Source organism: Pistacia vera, unplaced genomic scaffold, assembly GCF_008641045.1.
Source record: "Pistacia vera cultivar Batoury unplaced genomic scaffold, PisVer_v2 Contig117, whole genome shotgun sequence".
Classification (NCBI taxonomy): Eukaryota; Viridiplantae; Streptophyta; class Magnoliopsida; order Sapindales; family Anacardiaceae; genus Pistacia; species Pistacia vera.
Window position 1 is genome coordinate 1,151,917 of NW_022195215.1, and position 23,683 is coordinate 1,175,599.

The window sequence follows — 23,683 nt, forward strand, 5'->3', positions numbered from 1 at the left end:
ATCAAAACAGTGTTCTAGAATGGTCATATTTAATAATAAACAATTGTGGAAGAACATGTAAAAGCTGAGAAAAATAAAAGAATCCAAGCCTCAACAAGTACTTTCTTGGCAAATAAGTACTTTAATTTTGGATTTATCCATGAAACTTGGTGAAAAATTTTTGAAGCACATGGGTAGGACCTAATTTTGCAGTTGGCACAAGAGGTGGTTGAATGATTTTGTCCTCTTTATATCATTATTAAATTAATCCCCTCCATTCACACTAAGTCATAGCTTCAACAATGTATTATTCAACTATTAATTAGTTCAACTACCAAGAAACTGTTTTCAGAAATGAAAACCCAAGCTCAAGCCTCCATTATTTGATCCTTAAAGCACTCCAATGTCAACTTAATTAAGCGGTTTTTTTTTTTTTTTTAATGACCAAGATGTCTGGATTAGCTTGCAAGCATCTTAACGAAACTTTGGAATCCTAAAGTTAACGGTCAGATAAACCTCTAGTTACCACTCTTATTAATAGACGAGGTGAATCGAACTCAAGACTTCTTAGGTAATAGCCCAAGAGTCCCTATTTAACTGTTCGGTCACCTAAGGGTGGTTAACTTAATTAGGAGTTGAGTACCAAACTCTGATTGGTCTGCTTCATTATTGTGATGAATTGGGTTCTTAAAAGTCTCTTTGCTGATCAAAGAGGTTGAGTGTGAAGTGGGTTGGAGGAGAGACTGTGGAAACTTGACCAGACTTCTTGATGAAAGATTTCTTCAAACTGAGATAACTTATCAAGATGGTCCTCTATTCTACTTGTGAAAAGTGTGAATATATATAAATATATATGACTTGTTCATCTGGTATTCCACTGATCTAAACTTTATGTCTAATAAATCTGAACCCATTTTTTTCTCATCAAACACACATTACCTCTCCTAGATTTGTGTTACTGACCGGTCCCAAGAAATATAAATAAAATCAACAGTATGGGTGAAACCCAAGATTCCTCATTCATTCATTGCATCAGAAAAAACGCAAATGCTTAGGTCGTGAATTAGTGAGTCATGTGATGAGAACCACCTTCCACATTGTATTGTACTAATATTTGTAGTTCATTTTGATCATGAATAGGATTCCGGGTACTCAGAAATGAAGTCATAAATTGTGTTTAAAGTCAATAACGCAGAAGACTGATTGGTTGATTGGCCATTGGAATGTGAACTAAAACACTCCCTGTTTTCTGGATGTAAAGTCAAATTTTTCTGGTTTATACCAAAGCATATTCCATGAACTTCCCCACTAAAAGATTCACAAATAAGAGATGAAACTTGGGAAGTAGGTAACAGCTAGATTAGCTTCTACCAAACAAAAGCATATACCACATATCAGAAATAAATGCATCATTCAGATTCCCAGCCCAGAAAGCAAAGTAAAAAGATGGTTTAAATCCAAGGACATGCCAAATGCCACTATCAAAAGATTCAAAGTCACAAAACATTCACACTCTATTATTATTATTATTACTCATAAACTTGGTACAAGTAGCAGTAGTGGTAGCAGTGAAGCTACAAACTTCATTCAGCTTTCTCACTTCCTTTAATTCTCATGTCCAAAAAAGGTAAAGGCGGGGAAAGACTGAGAATCGCTCTGCCTTTATCTATCTACAAGCTCTCGGATTCTCTTCACAACATTAAAGAGAAACAAAATAAAACAAAACAAACAAAAATACTTTTAGGCTTTAGCCTCTTGAAGCAGAGACCCGTGTGCGCATCTTCTCTTTTAACTCCTCTGGCACTGGCCTGGTAAAAATAAAAAAACTGGAATTTCTGGAACCATCCATCAGAGTTTTGTCCTGTAGAGAAGAAAAATGGAATCTCTTCCAGGGGCTGATAGGTTACATAGGTAGAAGTAATATGTGCAGTGGCAATTAGTGGTAAGCTATGCTACAAAAGTTTCTTTTTTTTTTTCTTTTTTTTTTTCCCTATGATTTTTGACTTATTTATTTCCTCGGATAAGAGAAAGTCTTTTGGGTCAGATCAGAAATCATATCAGTCCATTGAAGCTGTTTCTCCTCCATTTAGTATCCAAGGGTGCCCTGCATTAAAAAATGAAAGAAACAGATTAGTACTTGAACCCAGAATGTTAAAATTGAATTCCAAATTTAAACAAATAGAAACAAATTTGATCAAGTTTATATCTTTTCAACATTTTCCATGAAATCTCAAAGTCAAATCATAATACCCATTTGCATTATCACATTTAACATAACGAAAACCCAATAAAAATTCTAACTTTGAGAATTTGTCAACAATCAAACAATCCTTAACAAAATACTTACTCAGAGCCTGTTCGGCAGAGAATCTCCTGGACACGTCTCTACAAATCATCTTCCTCAACAAATCCTTAGCCGCCGGCGAGACTGATCGAAAAATCCTGGTTGGAAACCTCAAATTCCCTCTAACAACAGCCTCAAAAATCTCGGAAGCCGTCTCTCCATAAAAAGGCGGGATCCCAGCCAACATCGTGTACAGAACAACACCAGCACTCCATACGTCAACCTTCTCATTATACTCCATCCCCATCACCACCTCCGGCGCCACGTAATACGGCGTCCCCACAAGCCCAGTCGTGGTTCCCACCTCCCCGAGCCAATCCGCCGACCCGAAATCCCCAAGCTTTATCTTATTTCTCGAATCAAGAAAAACATTTTCCGGCTTAATGTCACGATGAACAACACCGAACCGGTGACAATGCGCAAGAGCTGAAAGCAACTGTTTCATGTACACGGCCGCACGCGCTTCCGACACGGGACCCTGTAAGATCTCGTCGTACAATGTTACCGGTTCGCAGAGCTCCATAACAATGGACAGAAACTCCTCGGTTTCGTAAACGTTGTAGATTTGAACGATATTTTGATGCGGAGACAAAAGGGTCATAAACTTTGGTTCGTTCTGTAAACACTCACGATCCAGAGGGTCGGTGAGGAGGGCCTTGTCGATGACTTTGCAGGCGAAGAAGGAGTTTGAAGAGGGTGAAAAACAGCGAGAGATTGTGCCGAATTTTCCCCTGCCGATCACTTCACAGAGCTCGTAGTTGTTCTTTAAGGCCTCACACATTGTGTTTGTGTTTGTGTTTGTGTCTGAGTTTGAGTCTCAAAGGGGGTTTTATCTGTAGAGTTTTGGGTTTCTGGTTTGGTTTCTGGTTTGTTTGTGGGAGTTTTAACTCCTTCTGTTGTGTTAAAGGCTGTTTTATAGAGGTTAGAGGAGGATCCGCTGGAGGAATATTCGGTTTGGCGGTGAGAGCCAGTTAAGATTCACCACGTTAGTGAAATCAATGGCTGTGATCTGTCTGTAAAGGGGTAAATAAGTAAAAACTCACAAATTTAATTCTACCTAGTAAATGACGAGCTTTCGGTGTTTGCCGTGCTGTGCCGGGGAACTATGAACAGACCACCCCCCCCCCTTGCATTTTGGGACGAACCGAGACAACCTAGAGAATCAGGATTTCTACTTTAAACTTTTTTTCTCAAGTTTATTTTGGGTTTTATCTAGTTTAGGGGGAATGAATTTTGTTGCCTCTGAAATATGTTAATGATAATTATTTAAAATATCTGTTTTTTTATTATTGTTTATAATATTATAGGTTAACAAAATATTAGATTAAAAAGAGTGTTTCTTAATTGGAATATTATAACCCTTTGAGATTTTCAATTATTTAAAAAAACAATTGATATTAGAATTTTTCATTCTTTTCTTCTTTGTGGAGTGCTAATGGTTTTGGAAAGTTTTACTTGGTCATGCTTGAATCCACGTTTTCTTTTTCTTTCAATTTCTCGAAAGCCGCTTTCAATGAATTGCTCTATCTTCATGCCACAACATTCATTAATTAAAATTATGAATAATTCAATATAAATAATTATCTTGGGGATTAGATACAAATCCCACAGAAGGAATTTTAGAGAATTTGAATTTGAAATTTAGTGGATATAAACAAAAAAAGATTATTTGAGTGAAGTAATATGTATTAGGTGGGGTCGACGATGTAGGCTAAATTTGTTATTAAAATTATATAGAATAATGACAATTGAAGGAAACAAATTAAACACTGTTTTGCAGAAGTAAGAAGTAGATTCACTATTAAACCCTGGTAAACTTCCATGACTTATTCACAATAAAGACAATTAAACAATGTGTCACCTTCCTCAATAGCTCATTTTACACTATCATATCCTCATCTAATATCATATCATTAATTACACTACTAGTTAATAATATAAACTGTGTAAAATGTGAGCTAGTTTCCTCCACCATATTATAACAATTCTAGCTGTGTCCTAACATAAGGTGTCATTTTTGTCACAAATATTACAAGTGTACTCTGGAAGTCCACTATCACACACTTTTTAGCCTCTATAATAGACAAGCCGACATAACAAAACTACGGACACCGAAATCTGCACCGAAATGTACCGGCCTATGTGTAAACGCGTCTTTGAATTTTTTTTATATTTTTTCTAGTGAACGGTCGTCATCAAATTTGGACGATCGTTCACTCACATGGACGCGCCATCCATATAATATGGACGGGCGTCCATATACAAGGGACGGGCGTCCCATTTAAAGGACGCCCGTCCCTCAACAATACAATAAAAAAATTTATAAACATTGAGAACGGCCGTTCATCCGTTATGGACGTCGTCCCTTTGTTTTGGACGGGCGTCCGAAAATAAGGGACGGCCGTCCTAACCAAATATAAAAATAAAAATAAAAACTTTGGAACGGCGTCATAACTTTTGGCGGCCGTCCCTTGCGTTTGGACTGGCGCCATTACGAATGGACCCAGTCCTTAAGTTTGGAGGCGTCATTAGAGATGGCGCCCGTCCATACTAAAAAAAAAAAAAATAACATAAAACCGTGCTTCTTGACCCATTCCTAACTAATTATGCTGAAGTTGCTTACCCATCCAAGCAGCATTCATGATGCTTGAGAGATGAAATATTGAGAACAAACCGTGCTTCTTGACCCCTCTGTTTTGCATCCTAGCACTCAAGGCTGCTATGACTGCTAGCTGATCACTCTGCCCACATAAAATGAAGCAAGTCAAATTTAGCAGCAGTTACTCTACTTATTTTTCATTGATAACATAGGAAGGGTAAACAGATCCACTAGTCCAAAGCACATGCAAGTGGCAAAGTTGGGTCTAGAAGTTCATCATTAGGCAAAGAAAAGCATCTTGCTATCTTAATGGATGAACGGAAGAAGAGAGCAAAGTTGGGTCCTGTTCTGGGCTGAGAGCAAAATGAAAATGGCGGGAAGCTATGCAAGATTGGGTATTGTATCTGTGGGAGCGACAAGGTTAGCGCTGGAGATGGTGGCCAGAGTGCAACGCGTCCGTTGGGCTGGGATGAGAGGTTGCTTCCAGCTCGAGAGCTGGTTGGGAAGAGGACTGCAAGTGGTTTAGAAGACGAGAAAGACGAAGAGAGAAGAATGAGTTTGCTTTTTGTTTTTTTTTTTTTTTTTTTTAGTATGGACGGGTCCATTTCTAATGGACGCCCGTCCAACTTAAGGGAGGCGTCCATTCGTAATGGACGCCAGTCCAACGCAAGGGACGACCGTCCAAAAATTTAGGACGGACGTCCCACCAAAGTTTTTTTTTTTTTTAGGTTTAAGTTAGGGACGGGCGTCTCCCTTATTTTCGGACGCCCGTCCAAAACAAAGGGACGACCGTCCATAACGGATGAACGGCCGTCCCTAATGTTTATAAATTTTTTTTATTGTATTTTAATGAGGGACGGGCGTCCTTTAAATGGGGACGCCCGTCCCTTGTATATGGACGCCCGTCCATATAATATGGACGGGCGTCCATGTGAGTGAACGGCCGTCCAAATTTGATGGACGGCCGTTCACTAGAAAAAAATTATAAAAAAATTCAGAGACGCATTACACGTAGGCCGGTACACATTTTCGGTGCAGATTTATCGGTGTCCGTAGCTTTGTTGCCAGAACATAGCCTTTTTTTTTTTAAACTAATTTACGCGCACCTCAACTAATGTTTAGGAGAAACTATCTTACAGCAACCCATCATCATGGCCCTCCGAGTAAATCATGGACAAAGATACTAACTTTACATTCAGCGGGCAATCGAACTGTGGGTTGGACCATTTGCAACCCCATTAGTTTGCCTTTGTCACGAGGAATAGCTATTTTTATAGTCATGGATGAAGCTTTTAGTAAAATTAATGTGGGTTGATATTTAAATAGTGATACTAGTGATTCTACAATGTTACTCAATGTAATAAGTATGAGTGTTTAGTTTTGGGTACCCTGCATTTTTTGAAAAAACCAGAACTGGAACCGACAGTTTCTTGAAATTTGGAACCAGAACCGGAACCGACGGTTTCGGTTCCTAGGTAACCAGAACTAGAACCTGAACAACGGTTCCGATTCTGGTTCTGGGTATCCTGTAAAATTACATGACCCTTCAAAAGTTTTTAAAATGGCAAAAAAAACCATTAAAAACTTACAAATACCCCCCACCTGACACTTGTTAACAAAAAGAAAATTACAAATTATAACTTCAAAATTACAAACTTCATTACTTTGTAAAGGTATATTCTCAAAAGTCAAACCAACTTACTTTAAATGTTATGAAATATAAATATAAATGTATTCACATTACTTTTTCTACAAAAGTTTTTATTAACCCCCCTAATCTTTAATTTTATTTTATATTAGTTCCGGTTTCTGGTTCTTGGTTCCGGTTTTGGTTCCTAACTATAGGAACCGGAACCGGAACTGCACAGTAATGGTTCCAAAAATTTAGAACCAGAACCTACCCGTTGACGATTGGTTCTGGATAGGAACCGAAATCAAACCCCAGGTACCCACCAGTTCCGGTTCCAACTGGTTCTTTTGAACACCCCTAGTAATAAGTATTACAATTCTTCTATCTATATATTCTTAAAAGTCTATTGTAAAATACTTATTATTTTCTAATTTTAGTCACAAATTCACAATTATAATCTTATAAAATGTAGCATATGAATAGGCCAATTTGATGGGATTAACTAAATAATTAAGCAACAAGACAAACTGAAATTAGGATAATTATATAGGAAAAAACAAAAATAAAAAATATTCTTTTTTCTCCATTATTGAATCCTCCTATGAGAAAAGATCACAACATAATGTAATCATTTGTTTCATACAAAAGGGCATCCTTATCCATGTGTCTATTAATTTTCTATTAAGATTCCAAATAAATTTGATTGGGTTTATTCAGTATATTTTTAGTGAACTAATATAAGAAAACTATTTTATATTTTCTTAATCAAACAAATAAGAAAATCATCGTAATAAACTACCTTTAGATGAACGAACAGTTTAATAGAAACTCTTGGATGTATTAATATTCAAAAGATCCTAAATTTAAATCTCTTCTCGATTGCTAATAGAGATTGTTACGATAACTCTTACTCAATCGGTATTTTCAAAGTTTCGAAGGATTAGTTGAGATATGCATAAGTTAGTCTGAACACTCTCAATCATAAAAAAATAATAAAAAATCTTTATAATAGCTAATTTCATAGCAAGTAATAAGCTCTTCTATTATAAGTTAAATAAGTCGTAATAAAACAAACCCCAATTATTGTAATTTTCCTAGAGTTTATCCACATGAAACTTGAAAGGGTATTTCAAATTTATCTATAAATATGTTAGTTGACTTGAAAGAAAAAGTGTTTTTAACCGTACGGAGAAGCACTCTTACACGTTCCGAAAAAGGTTGACACATAAAATTGAAATAGTAACTAATATAATTGATGAAAACTTATCCTAGTTTAGAAGGTGCTTTATAATTATAGCTACAACATGCCCCACATGTCTAAATCTCCATAAATGTGGCGGCTGCCGTGGTCCATTCAAAATCCTTACTTGCTAGCCGATAAGCCGCCCCTAATGTTTAATATGTAGTTCCCTCTTCTTTCGAAATGAGGTAAGTGATGACACTAACGAGGAGGTAACTCATGACACTAATGGGTGGTGGGCCACTTGACAACCGTGTGTCTTTTTTTATTTTTATTTTTTAAGCACTGAAAGTGTCTAGATCAATTTTTGTATACCTGAATTAATTTTTTAAGATCCTAAAACTACTAACAGAATAAGAGCCCCAATGATCATCCTTATTAATATCTAAGAGGACTCGAATTCAAGAATTTATAGAATTTTTTTTACTATTTTATCATCAGACCACCCAGTGATGGTTAAACTATATCTCTACTATTGTAAACTTTTTTTTATGAAAACCAGGATTCTCTCTAACTTAATTATTTAATTAAAAGCTTGCTTTAATTTTTATAATATAAAGTTTAGAATTAATAACATTATATTATTTTAGAGAATTTGAATTTGAAGAAATTAAAGTAAATTAATCCAATAATTAAAGAAATCAAATATAAATATATATCTTGGGATTAGATACAGATTACCACAGAAGGAATTTTAGAGAATTTGAATTTGAAAATTTAGTGAGATAATTATAAACGAAAAAGATTATTTGAGTGAAGATAATTAAGAATGAATAAGATAATATTATCGTAAATTATTAAAAATTATATAATAAAAATGACAATTGAAAAGGAAACAAATTAAACACTGCTGTTGCAGATGTAAATCAACCAAGTAGATATCAACTTAATTATAGATAACCCTAGGAAAAGTTCCATGACTTATTCACAAATAAAGACAATTAATTAATGTTGTTCACTTATCATTGTGTCACCTTCCTCCAATAGCTCATTTTACACCATCATAAAACACACAATGTGATCTTTTAACATATTCATTTTACACTATTAGTTAATAATAATATTCTTCTAGGGGCGTTTAGATCATATAATATTTTATTATAGAAGAATATTATATTAACGGAATAAAAAATCACCTTGAAGATTAGTAGGAATATTTAGAAAATGTGTTTGATTGGTTTGAATAAATTGATAAATAATATGTTTGGTTAAAAGGATAAATGGGTGGGTGAGTTATATAGATTACTAAACTGCCCTCCTTTTTAAATATTAATATAACAGTACCTTTTATTATAATTTTTTGAATAATTTTTTTAACCCCTTGCTTTTCAGATTTAGCAAAAACATCCTAACAACCAAAAACGTTTTAAACTTAGCAAAAACACCTATACCCATCCCAAGCCACTGCCGGCAGCTAGCCACCACCACTGGCATCCGCTGGCAATGCCACAAATCTGGCTGTGATGTCGACAGTGCCACAGATCTAGCAGTTTCACAACTAGATCTATGGCCGTTTCACGACTAGATCAGTCGCCGTTTCATGGCCAGATCTATGGTCGCCATATCTTTAGCAGTGAAACAACCATAGATCTGGCCATGAAATAGCCAAATCTAGCCTTTTACGAGGAAAAAGCCTCACCAGCGCACGGCCAGCCATATACGACCGATCGTATGCCATTATGACTACTTTTGGCAGCCTCCGATGGTGGCTAGCGGTGGTGACTAGTTCTGGGTATAATGACACTTCTATAAATAATGACAATAACAAGGGCAATGTCGTCTAAAAATTTTAAAAAGCTAAGACAAAAGTGTTTACATGAGTGAATTGAGTGTTTTGTAAATGTTAACAACTATAAGTTTAATTTAGACTAAATGCTTAACTGTTTAGGGGCAACATGGGAAACAAAATTGTATTACCAAGGTAAGCTTTAATAACAACACCCCCCCCCCCCCCCCNTTTTTTATGAAAACCAGGATTCTCTCTAACTTAATTATTTAATTAAAAGCTTGTTTTAATTTTTATAATATAAAGTTTAGAATTAATAACATTATATTATTTTAGAGAATTTGAATTTGAAGAAATTAAAGTAAATTAATCCAATAATTAAAGAAATCAAACATAAATATATATCTTGGGATTAGATACAGATTACCACAGAAGGAATTTTAGAGAATTTGAATTTGTAATTTAGTGAGATAATTATAAAGAAAAAGATTATTTGAGTGAAGATAATTAAGAATGAATAAGATAATATTATCGTAAATTATTAAAAATTATATAATGAAAATGACAATTGAAAAGGAACAAATTAAACACTGCTGTTGTAGATGTAAATCAATCAAGTAGATATCAACTTAATTAAAGATAACCCTAGGAAAAGTTCCATGACTTATTCACAAATAAAGACAATTAATTAATGTTGTTTACTTATCAATGTGTCACCTTCCTCCAATAGCTCATTTTACACTATCATAAAACACACAATGTGATCTTTTAACATGTTCATTTTACACTATTAGTTAATAATAATATTCTTGTGGGGGGCGTTTAGATGATATAATGTTTTATTATAGGAAAATATTATATTAACGGAATAAAAGATCACCTTGAAGATTAGTAAGAATGTTTAAAAAATGTGTTTGATTGGTTCGAATAAATTGGTAAATAATATGTTTGGTTGTTAGGATAAATAGGTGGGTATGTTATATAGATTAGTAAACTGCTCTCCTTTTTAAATATTAATATAACAGTACTTTTTATTATAATTTTTTGAACAATTTTTTTAACCCCCGACTTTTCAGATTTAGCAAAAACACCCTAGCAACCAAAAATGTTTTAAACTTAACAAAAACACCCATACCCACCCCTACGTCACGGCCAGACCCCTTCCCCCTCCCCTAGGTATTAAGATTCTCGGCAATATACCCCACAAATGTTATTGTTTGTCATAAAATATCGTCATCTGCTCAATTTTAAAAATATCACCCCAATTATCTAATATTAACCCGATCCAAACAGCCCTCTGTGTAATGAAGATAATACTACACCAACAACCCTCTCGTACAAACTTTCTCTCACAATCTTGACGTGACAGCTCACAATTAGTTAGTTTACAACGAGTTCCACATGTGTCTTGTATGAGTCCCACTAATTAATTGTAAGCTGTCACGTCAGAGTTGTGAGAGAAAGTTTATGAGAGAGGGTTGTTGATATAGTATTACTTGTGTAATGAATGTGAGCTAGTTTATCTCTATCGTATTATGTCATATTCTAGCTATGGTCCAAACATAAGGTGTCATTTTTTTTTTTAATAATTGGAAGTATCTGAGTTAGTTTATATGTATTTTAATTAATCTTTTAAAACCCTAAAATTATCGATGGAGTAAAAATTTAGTGTCTATCTTTGTCAGTAATCAAAGAAGACTCACTTAGAACCTCCTGTGTCTACCCCAATTCTTCTAATTTTCCTATAGTATATCCACATTATGATTATCTATAAATATGTTAGTTGACTTAAAAGAAAAAGTGTTTTTAGCCGTACCCAGAAGCACTCTTACACGTACCCAAAAGGTCGACACATAAAATCAAATAAGTTAAAAATTGAAATAGTAACTCATATAATTGATGAAAACTCATCATAGGTTCCATGGTGCGTTATGGCTACAACATTGCCCCACATGTCTAACTTTCCATAAATGTGGAGGCTGCCGTGGTCCATTCAAAATTCTTACTTGCTAGCCGATAAGCTCGCTCTTCTTTCGAAATGAGGTAAGTGATGACACTAACGAGTGAAGAGTGGGCCACTTGATAACCCAATGGTTTTTTGTTTTTAATCGTCAAAGGTATTCGGATCAATTGATATGTATTTCAATTAATCTTTTGAAGTTTTTAAACTATCGATCAGATAAGAGTTTTAATAATTATTTTTATTAATACATAAAAGGACCCAAACTTAAAAGTTTATGAAACCTCTTTTTACTATTTTATCATCAAATAATCCGATGATTGTTAACCTATGTCTTCACTATGATAAACTCTTTTTATGAAAACCAGGAATCTCTATAACTTAATTACTTGATTAAAAGCTTGCTTTACTTTTCATAATATAAAGTTAGAATGAATAACATTATATTATTTGGTAGCTGCACTGAATCATTTGAGATATGGAACCAAACTTTTAAGATATGATATGAACCTAATAAAAAAATAAGTAATTTTCAACAAATGGGTTAAGGGTACTTTTTGCTTTTAGGTAAGAATTAGTGCCTTAAGGTACATATCAAAGAACTAATAAAAGGACGTGGTATGCTGGGCTTTAACACTGAATAGATAAGAAAATTAAAGCTATTGGAAAGATGATCGATAAGTTTTTTTTTTTTTTTTTTTCTTTAAGCTATTGTTTCTGCCTAACTTCTGACTTTAACTTATTTCAATATTGTAAAGTCGATCGTATAATATATTATCCCTCTTATTAGCAGCCTTTTTGATATGAAACTCAATTGGGTTTACGTCTTTTTCAAGTAAAGCATTCTGTATAAGTATTTTACTTTTTATTGTCAAAGCTTGTTTTCTGAAATGCTTAGATATATATTAAACGCTCCCTGCAACAACCAAAATTTGTATAAATTTATAGTATAGAATCCGGAGATTGTATGTTTTGTAATAAACAAGTATGAAATCTATGTGCAACAAAGCCAGGCTCCAGCAGTTTGAGAAATTTTAAGGGAGATTCCAATACAGGCTGTGCATTAGTATAGATATAAAGTCAGATCAATGGATCAACACATGCCTTTACACCTTCTTGTGGGGGAAGAGCATCTCCAATGATGTTCTTTACTTTAATGAGCATCTTTCGTATAAATAAAAGATATATTTATTGATTTTTAAATATAAAGAATAAATTTTTTATTCAAATCCAATAAACTTTTTAAATTTTAAAAAAGAGAATATGTTTTATCAAGAAAGAAACTTAATAAGAGAGATAAATCATAAATAAAATGTATAAAAACTTGTAATTTATTATTTAAAATTAAGATAGAAAGCGAAATTTGATTCTCTAAATATAAATAGGTAAACTCACTCTTTAATTTATATTTAAAGAATAAAAAATTCATTAGACACTTATTTCTATAAATAATTTTTTTATAATAAATAGTTTTTTTAGAGCTGCTAAAGCTTCATTTTCGCTAATTATATTATATTTTATTTAAGTGCTTATTTCAATATCAAACCTTAAACTTTAGAGTAATTAAAAATTAATTAAGCTGAGCCAACAGAAAGGCACCAAATGTGTCATCGCAGGCCACAATTATTCAATTTTATGCAGATGCTCTGAAATTTAAATATAAACCCACTTGTCACTTCAGTTTGTTTGCTTCCCTTACGTGGATATGTTGATGTAACTTTCAGCAGTCCCATCTCTCGAATTAAGGAGAGAGTTGACATCAAGATCTGTCATCTGTCATCTCTGTCTGTGGAAACGTTTTCTTGAAGATTAATATAAATTTACTCACTCACTCTGTCTCTCTCAGTAGTTCCATGAAACAAGGGGAAGCTGGAAAGCATGCAGTCTATAATAAGTATATAGATTGTGAAAAAGCTTTAGTTGTGGAAACTCCCCATTGCAATTTGCAAAATGAAGTATTAATTACCATAGTTTAAACCTCATCACGAGTCACGCCAGTAATTTGGAGACTACATTATTATTCAATACATATCATGCCTTATTTTCATCCCCTCGCTACAAAACAAGCATGCAACTTGCTAATTAACTGTGCTTAATGTCACAATCTTAAATAATAAACACCATGAAACATTCTAGCCAACTAGAATGGGCGTGGGAAACCACTGTATCATGAAGTTAATTTGACGTGACGAATACGTCGTTTGGCTTAATAAGACCGAGTCGGATAAAAATGGGTTGAATCTTACACGTACTTTAGTATGGTAGGTTGAATTAAAGTTATATAAGCGGCTCCCCATTTCTATTACTAGGGAGACAGGTCACGTCCGTGACACTAAACAATGCTTACTCAGTCGCTCTTCTTCTTTCTTCTTCATTGCATCTTTCATTTTTCCCAGTTTTTTATCAGTGACTTTGTGGTGAACAGTGATCTTAAGAGTCCTCTTACTTTTTTGTGTTATTGACTTGTAAGAAAATATTAACCGCAAATCCAAAGGCAACAAAAAACTAGAGATAATACCACCGAAAGGAAAAGCTAAACAATCTGTGTGCTAAAGCTAAAACTAATAGACAATAATTCTCTCTGCGTATACCACTCCACCAGTTGTCCACACTCCACACTTTGTTTTTGTGGGAGATTCTTTTTGAAATATATAATTAATTAGGGTACGCAAATGCAATGACGAGGCTGAGAAAACAATGGACATTGTTTTGTCTTTTCTAACTATAGTTTAGTTGGCATTGCTTGATTAGTTCAGTTAACTATGTTTATCCAAAAGATTTACATTACAGCGCATGGATGATGACAGATTATAATCGAAATACTGAAGCTATCTGTCAGTACGCATCAGAAGAGCCACGAAGATGGAATTCGAATGGGGCCTGCCTGGAGAAGAAAATTTGTGGATATCTGGATAAGTAATTAATTAAACAGATATCAAATGCATATTAAATCATGTCTTACGTCTTATCACCTCCCCCAAAAACTTGGTGCTCTACTGCTTACTACTTAACAGCTATGACGGCATGCCTTGATAATATTGTAGTAATAGTTTATGCAAGAATAGTTGGTGGCGGCGGTTTGATGATTCCTTTCATTTCCATAATTGATCAATGATCGATCTCTTTGAGAATTGAGAGTCCTTTAAATATTACATATTAAACATTGTTTTAGATAGTCAAAATTAATTATCTTATCTCTATTGTACAATTATTGGAAATAATAGATATAATTGCCCTTAAATTTAAATATTTTATCCCAAAAACAATAAAAATAAAAACTCTCTCTTAATATTGAATCATAGTTTCTATGTATATAAGTGATCCAGCTAATAACTAGACTCCAAGTAGTACAAACTTTACATACAATATCAAGAGTTCAAACTACACTCTTGTGGTTAGAGATACTTAATCGAGCCCCGGTCGGGATTAGTCTCATACCTTTGGGTATGGTGAGACCTAAGGCTTTCACCAAAAAAAAAAAAAGAAGGTTTTTCCTACTAAATAATACCGGGGTTTGGGAAATTGTCTGAAGTACTCAAATGTAGAACATTAAGAATATGTGATCTTTGTTTTGCACTAATTTAAATTAATTAACTACAGAATCAATAATGGAAAAAAGTCATGAAACAGTTGATTAGTTTTTGAATTACAGGATTTGAATAGAATCATTAAACATTTAATTAGTTACTACTTTCTTTAATTAATATTCTTAAGGACCCATTACACATTAATCATTATTATATTTAGAGTAAACTACATGTTCCCAACCAAGGTTTCACGAATCTACAAGTTTCCACCCTTGGTTTCATAAATTTCAAATTCTCACCCTTAAATTAACAGAAAATGGTTTAATGAAATGGTTGAATGGTAAAATAATCATTTATACTGCATTAACTTTGAAATAAAAATAATTAACTGTCCACATCTCAAATTTCTCTCACAAACACCCTACACATCTCAAGTTTGAAATCTGACGATTGCAACCCTGCGACAAAAACATGACTTGACAGCTTGTGGACGGCAAACGGGGAGTGGAGGAGGCCAGTGGAGGTGTGGGTTTTGTTGATGGTGGTGACAAGGGTCTTTGCCATGTGAAAATCAGCACATTCTATATTATGTTAAAACCTAACAATTTATCAGGATGTTAATTTAATGGTGGAAATATAGAATTTATGAAACCAGTAGTGGGAACTTGTAGATTCGCAAACCTTGAGTGGGAACATTTTTATATTTAAGTTAAAAATATAAAGTAGAACTAGAAGCACGCTTAATGGAATCCTCAAAGCTGTGAACTCCTTGATGAAGAATCCATAATGCAATAGTTTATAACTAGAGCGCATGCATGATGGGGATGTACCACCGTCATCACATAAACTTAATTAAATTTGACAAATTAAAGTCTTAATTAAATTTAAAAATAAAATATCATATATTCTTTGCAAGTTTTATTCCATGATTGACATTCTGATGTCAACAAAATATTTTTTTTAATCTCGTTTCAGATGTTATTCTAGGAAGTTAGTATTGAGGTTCACTGGTTCAGATATATAATGCCAATAAACAAATACAATAATTTAATTAGTGATTGCCCATTTGCCACCTCTGAAATATATTTCCTTATTTCTTTATATGTTTACAGGTTACAACATCTGTTGAGGTTTTTCTGTGGGTGAAGAGGTTAAATATATATATTTCTTTTCTAATTAAGCAACTAATTAAAAAGTTTGATCGATTTAATATGTTTTTAATTGTCTTGAAATGTATTGCAAATCTACTCACCATTGACTTAATTTCTAATGAATCTACAAGACTTGCACCAGAATTGGCTGTCAGCTGAGTTGTTACTAATTTTTTTTTTTTTATTTTATGAGGGGGATGTTTAGGTCAGCTTATGCGCACCTCAGCTAATCCTTCGAGACCTAGAATTACGGACAAGTAAGAGTTCCAGTAGATATCCCTATTAGCAAACGAGGAAGACTCAAACTAGTACCTCTTAAATAATAATCCAAGAGTCTTTATCAAACCACTTGACCACCAGAGTCTGTTATTACTTTAATTGTTGATCGACCTAATTTTATTGTTTATTGAAGAGAATTAATAGTTCCAACTGGCATTAGTACTTTCATGCAACCTAATTAGCATTCAAAATCTTCATAAGATTACTAGCTAATTAATTAAGTAGATTATTGTTGAGCTCCAGATATTGAGGATTTACATGCCATTCACTAGCTCATATCATCATTTAAATTATAACCATTTACTTCCTCTTCAATTTACAGGTTAAAAAGAGATCAATAACCTTTATATTTAAATTTTAAATGTGAAAAATATCACAGAAATATAATTTTTTTTTTTTATTTATGTAACGTCATATAAATAATGGAATAAATATTATGCAAATTTCATAAATAATTCCTTTTTAATATTTGTTAGGTTGCTCTCTTAAGCCTTAATTGTGGTGGTAGTTGCATTATCAGGAATTTGACAAAGATTGCAATTATTGAGATAAAGGATAAGCTTGTATTTTTATATTTTATTTATTTATTTAAAAAAAAAAAAAAGGTGATTTCCCTAACATATATGGTAGCACGACACAGTTAGAATTAATGAATTCAATTAAGTCAAAATTATTTAAAAACTAATGGATCAATGGGCAGGGTTCCCTCAATTTTTACTTAAATTCAAATTGATCTAAAAGTAAACCGGCCCATAATTTTGCCAAGCCACAGAACTGGGCAACCTTTGTAAATGGATCGATTCCAGAACAAAATTCTGAGTCCTGCAATGTTAATCTTGCAAAAACAAAACCTACGAATAATGAAATGCAAAGGGGGATTAGCTTCAAAATTTTAGAAATTTATGTTAATCAAATATCCTAAGTGCAAAATCATTCCTTGGACATGTGTTATTGAAGTTTTTACAGAAAACAGTGACCACTCAAGAAGAAATAGGTAAAAATGGAAAAAAATGTAAAAAAAAAAAAAAGATTAAGAGAGAAAATTTTTTTTATTGATGATAAGGCAAACCGTAATAGTAAAGATTGTCTTAAACCCAATCTTATAAACTTTCTCACAACCCAATGTAGCATTGTAATTGGTCGAACGAAAAATTCATAAAAACCAATTGTGAATGTCACATCGAGTTTAGAAAAAGTTTGTAAGATAAAAAAATATGAATTGGTTGAATCTTAAATGAAATCAAAAAAGGTTACATTCAAAAGTATATAAAGGAGACTAATTACTTTGAGTACAATTGTAATAGTCAATAAGTACATTATAATATCTAACTCTTTCTGAAACAAAGGTTTTGGAATTCTTCCTTTAGCATGCTTAGTCCACCTTTTTGATCAAATTCAACAGCTTTTTTGATTGTTGGGAGACTTAATTTAATTGTCTAATAAAAAAGTTGAGGATCCTGGACAATCAAAGAGTCAAGATTTTGTTCATAATTGGTTGATCCTATAGACAACTATTAAGCCGACCAAAATCATTCATTGCAGAAAATATTTTTTCAAACACACCCACTTTTCACATCCATTACTAGATCATCAGATCAAAGTGCATTCCAAGCATTTCTCTCTCTCACTGAAGTTAGCTAGTTTTGCCTTAAGTCACATGTGGAATATATATAATTCTATCATATTGGATGATGTAATTAAATATCCAAACTAATATACTCTATTGATAATCTTTGTTTGTTTACGTTATCTCAGAGCTATTTTTGAATTAAATATTGAATTCAAACAAGATCATCTAGATACAATGGCTCCAGAGATAAATGGGAGTCAGAGTCATCGAAAAATTTAGACAAAGCTCTCTTGACTCTATTTATATTATATATATATGATAATTGGAGTGTGAGCTAACTAGTTTGTAGCACATCACTAATCTTTTAAGACCTTAAGTTAACACCGAATAAATTCCAGTGATCATCCCTATTAGCAACGAAAGAATCGAACTAAGACTTTAAGTAGTACATCCAAGAGTCCCTAACATCCCACCTGACCACCCAGGGTGGTTCTCTTGACACATATTTGCCACGTCTGTGAAAAGAGAAAGGCTTACCGAAACTCCATATTGCATTAGAGGCTTAAGTTAAAAGCATACTAATTTTCTTAAAATAGAACACATCGCATTGTAGAATTCTAACAAAAGTTAACAGGTTTTTGTTTGGAGCCCTGTGGAATTATATATAGATAGGTACTTATAACCTAATTTCAAGTTTAGCTTTTGTTCGAAAGATACGTATGAATAAAAAGGACACGCTTTAAATATGGTTGTCCCGTGAATGAATGGAAAATAAAAAGCAAAAAGATCCCGACATCGCTGCATCGCACCCAATTTTGACTATGGGATCAGTGGGACACCTAAGTGTTTGCCTGCTCAACCCAGAAGCTTGTGGACAATGATGCTTGACAAAATTATTTCGTCATTGCCTTATAAAGCCATACAAATCTCCATGGCGGTCGAAGAATTTCTCGATCTCCCATCCCATCACTTAGTGCCAACGTTCATCTCTCAAAAAGTTCACCATTTTTCTTAGAAAATACTTGGCTTTGCTTTGAAATCATGCACTCATCTTGGACAAAAGGCATCAAATTTAGACGGTATAAAAGCCAATAATTATATTGCTCACTGCGCGCGTAACTCATCACCATCAAAGCTAGAGACTGAAAGAGAGAGAACGCATTATATTTTATATATTATAAGATCCAGTTTTGAGAACCCTCTGGATAATTGGGAGAAGGAGATAATTATGAGGGCTCCATGTTGTGGAAGTGGGGTTGAAGAAGGGACCATGGACTGCTGAAGAAGATCAGATATGGTTTCTTCATTCAGGGAAACGGCCATGGAAATTGGCGTGCACTTCCAAAACAAGCTGGTAATTATAATTAACCTTTGATTATATATATTATACGTGCATATATCTATCTTAGTTTTGTTTAAGATTTTGTGTGTGGATTTAATTGTGTAGGATTGCAGAGATGTGGAAAGAGTTGTAGGCTTTGCTGGAATAACTACTTGAGGCCAGATATTAAACGAGGGAACTTCAGCAAAGAAGAAGAAGAAACTACATTAAGCTACATCATGTTCTTGGAAACAGGTAATTATAAAGACTGTTAGTTTATTTATATAAGTTAAGACTTATAACCTAATGCAGTTCTATATATATCTATATATTGTTTCCAGATGGTCTGCCATGCTGGAAGCTTACCAGGGCGAACGGATAATGAGATAAAAAATTATTGGCACACCCACTGAAGAAGAGACTAACTAAAGAAAATTTAATCTCCACAAACGATAATCAAATATCAAAACCAGCAGAGGATCTCACGACTCCTGAAGGAAAATTCAAAGTCCTGACGATTCGCAGCAACGCTCTGGGCAAGAATATCGGATTCCGTAAGCATAGAAGGCAAAGATATTGCTTCAGAAAGTAGTAAAGGCATAAAAATAGGCAAGTCCAAAGGGAGACAGTTCAAATGTAATGGACTTCTGGTATAATATTTTTATGAAAGTGGAAACTCCATGGAAATATTGCAACAAATTTAGGAGAATTGAATGGTGGACTACCTTTATAATTGAATTCATGGTGTCTTCTTCTAGCTGTCAAGAATAAGGTGTAAAAATCGTTATTGTATTTACTGTTTAGTTTGATAGACATAAATGTGTGTATAGACGTAGATTAAGAGTTAAATTGTTGAAAAACATGGTGCTGGATTTGATAATTGTGCTAAAACTTTTCGTGGCTTTTGGTATCCTAATATAAAACATTAATATGGTAATTTTTATCTTTTTTTAGCTTTTTTTATGATCGGGATGTCCGAGTTAGTTTACGCGTATTCAACTAATCCTCTGGGACTTTGAAACTATCGGTCTGGTAAAAACTCCAGTGGCTACCCCTGTGTAGAGAATTGTAGAGAGAATGTTTCAATCGAAATTTTCCTCAATACTATTGATGTGCTTAGTGTATAATTTATACAGAGTACATGCCATAAATTAAGGAATTACAGCAATCTAAATATAGAAGAATATACATGAGTTTTTGCTAAAATCCTATTGCACTATCTATTTACATTAATTACAGAAATCAGTAGCGCAATTCTTGGTCTGAATATCTGCATGATTTGTTGTTGATTGATCTACCTTGATACACCCCCTCAAAATAGGGCTTCCGTCAGTAAGTCCAATTTTGCTCCTAAGTAGTTCTGTTCGCTGCCTTGAGAGAGGTTTTGTCAATAAGTCTGCAAGCTGGTCTTGAGTATGGACATGTCTGACTTGAAGGGCGCCTCTTTGAACCAGATCGCGAACAAAGTGGAGGTCTATTTGGATATGTTTCATCCTGGAATGTTGAATAGGATTGAAACTAAGATGTGTAGCTCCAAGATTGTCGCACAGCAGTGATGGAGTGGATGTGAGCCTAAAACCAAGTTCTTGAAGAAGAGAATGTATCCAAATAGTTTCAGAGGCTGCATTGGCAAGGGCCCTGTACTCAGCCTCCGTCGAAGATCTTGCCACTGCACGTTGTTTCTTTGAGCTCCATGAGATGGGGTTGGAACCTAAGAAGCTGATATAGGCTGAGGTGGAGGTGCGATCATCACAGTTGCCAGCCCAATCGGCATCGGAAAAAGTTGTGAGAGTTGGATGTGTCTTGCGGGTCAGCTGAACACCATGGAAGATAGTGTGCTTCAAGTAGCGCAGTGGCCTTTTTGCTGTTGTCTAGTGAGTGGCAGTAGGCTTATGCATGAATTGGGACAACTTATTCACAGCAAATGAGATGTCAAGTTGAGTGAGGGATAGGTATTGTAAGCTGCCAAGGACTCTTCTGTATTCATTGCTATCAAAGGAAGTTGTACCATCATTGAGTTTGAGAGGTGTGCTGGTTGAGAGATGAGTGCAAACATGTTTGGCACCAAGCATGCTTGTATTAGACAATAAGTCACAAATATACTTGTGTTAGGAAAGAAAGATACCATCCTTGGTGGGTAGAACTTCCACTCCTAAAAAATAGTGTAAGGAGCCCATATCTTTCAATGAAAATTTACAGCCAAGTTGTTCAACAATGGAACTCACAAATTTGGAGTCATTTCCAGTAATCACTAAATCATCCACATATACTAGAAAATAACAGATAATGGAATCATGTTTATAAATAAACAATGAGGAATCTGCCTTTGAATTCTCAAAACCAAACTGAAGTAGGGCATTTTTCAGGGCTGAGTACCATGCCCGAGGGGCCTGTTTTAGGCCATAGATGGCCTTGCGAAGTCGACAGACATGATCAGGTTTGGTCAAATCCTTAAAGCCTAGGGGTTGCAACATGTAAATTGTTTCACTGAGTTCCCCATGTAAGAATGCATTATTAATGTCCATTTGCCTCAAACTCCAACCATTCAGCACAACAATGGATAAAACAGTTCTGATCATGGTTGGCTTAACCACTGGATTGAAAGTCTCCTTGTAGTCAACACTTGGACGTTGGTTGTACCCTTTAGCCATAGGACGGGCTTTAAACCTATCCACCGACCCATCAGGTTTCCGCTTCACTCTAAAGACCCATTTGCACCCTATTGGGTTGCAGTGAAGTGGAGGAGGTATTAATTCCCATGTCCCATGCCGCATGAGGGCAGTGAGTTCGTGGGACATGGCCTCACGCCAGTGAGGTTCAGAGACGGCTTGACTCACACACGTGGGTTCAATGGTCTCGGATAGGGGCTGTTTGGTGACTAAGTGCAGTTGTTTTGGTTTGTAGATTTGGTTCATAGACCGAGTGGTCATGGAGTGGGTTCTAGAGGGGGGAGGGGGGGTGTTGAGGCTCAGAAAGTCAGGGAAAACTATTGCCTAGGTCAGGATGAGGCATGGGAGTAGAGGTTTGATTTGGAGTAGACAACAGATTAGGGGAATTAGGGTTTGTAGGCATTGAGTGAGTAGTTTGAGAATCCAAATGCAGGTGAGAAAAATCAGGTGAAGTAGAGACATGAGAATTACCTAGAGTGGCAGTGACCATGGTAGGAGCATCAACCGAAGGCACTTGTGGCGAAGAGAGTAGCACACGCGGCACAACACCTGGAAGAGGATTAGGAACCTGCGAGGAGCTTGAGTTGGGGTTAGGTGTTGAAGATGAATGGGTTTCGGTCAGTGGGCTTTGGGCCTCATCAAATAAAACGTGCCTGGAGATGTAAACACGTCGAGTGTTTGGATCAATACAGCGGTAGGCATTTTGAGTGAGGGAAAAGCCTAAGAAGATGCAAGGTGTAGATTTGGGCTCCATTTTGTGTTTCTTGTATGATCTAGTGAGAGGATAACACAAACAGCCAAATTTTCTTAATTTGAGATAATTTGGTTGTTGTCCAAAAAGGGCCTAGTACGAGGATTTATTTTGGAGCAACGTGGTGGGTTGACGATTTATGAGGTACGTGGCCATTTGAAATGCATGTGGCCAATATGAGAGAGGTAATTTGGCATCATGAAGCAAAGTGAGCCCGGTTTCCACAAGATGACGATGACGTCTTTCAGAGACGCCATTTTGTTGTGGTGTGTGTGGAGCGGTAGTTAAATGACTTATGCCATGAAGAGAAAGAAAGGATTTTAAACGCACATATTCACCCCCATTGTCCGAGTATAAGGATTTAATTTTGCACTGGAATCGATTTTCAACAAGAGTTTTGAATTGTGGAAAAATCATTGCGACCCCAGATTTTGTTTCCATGGGATAAAACCACATGTATTTAGTGTGATGATCAATAAAAATGAGATAATATCGAGAGCCATCAACACCAACACAATGAGCGGGGCCCCACACATCAATATAAATTAGTTCAAGAGGTGCCTTACTCGAGAGACTATTAGAGCCAAATGGTTGTTGATGAGCTTTATTAATAGAACATGAAGTACATAAAAGACAATCTTTATTTGATGTGATTGGAAGTGAAAAATTACGAACAACACTGTGGACAATTTTTTAGGACGGATGACTAAGACGTTTGTGCCATCCGTCAAGAGAGATTCTTTCATGCACATTAGCAACCATTTTGAAGGAAGATGCCACCAATGACTCCGGGAAGATGTACACACCATTTTCACATGCACCTTTTACCAGGGTCACTCCCGATATCTTGTCCTTCACAAGAAAAAAAGAAGGGTGAAATTCAACAAATACATTATTTTGAGATGTAAAGTGATGCACAGAGATAAGATTTTTGCAA

The 23,683-nt window shown here is 34.8% G+C and overlaps 1 protein-coding gene across 1 annotated transcript; it reads right to left on the reverse strand.

The window, feature by feature from the left end:
- Nucleotides 1–1,968: 1,968 nt before the first annotated feature.
- LOC116107000 (phosphoenolpyruvate carboxylase kinase 1) lies at nt 1,969–3,197 on the reverse strand. Its single transcript, XM_031393317.1, has 2 exons — nt 2,327–3,197; nt 1,969–2,083 (listed from the first exon to the last, which is right to left on the reverse strand). Exons 1-2 carry the CDS (start codon nt 3,102–3,104, stop codon nt 2,037–2,039), a joined length of 825 nt encoding a protein of 274 aa, XP_031249177.1. The 5' UTR covers nt 3,105–3,197; the 3' UTR covers nt 1,969–2,036.
- Between the last annotated feature and the right edge of the window lie 20,486 nt (nt 3,198–23,683).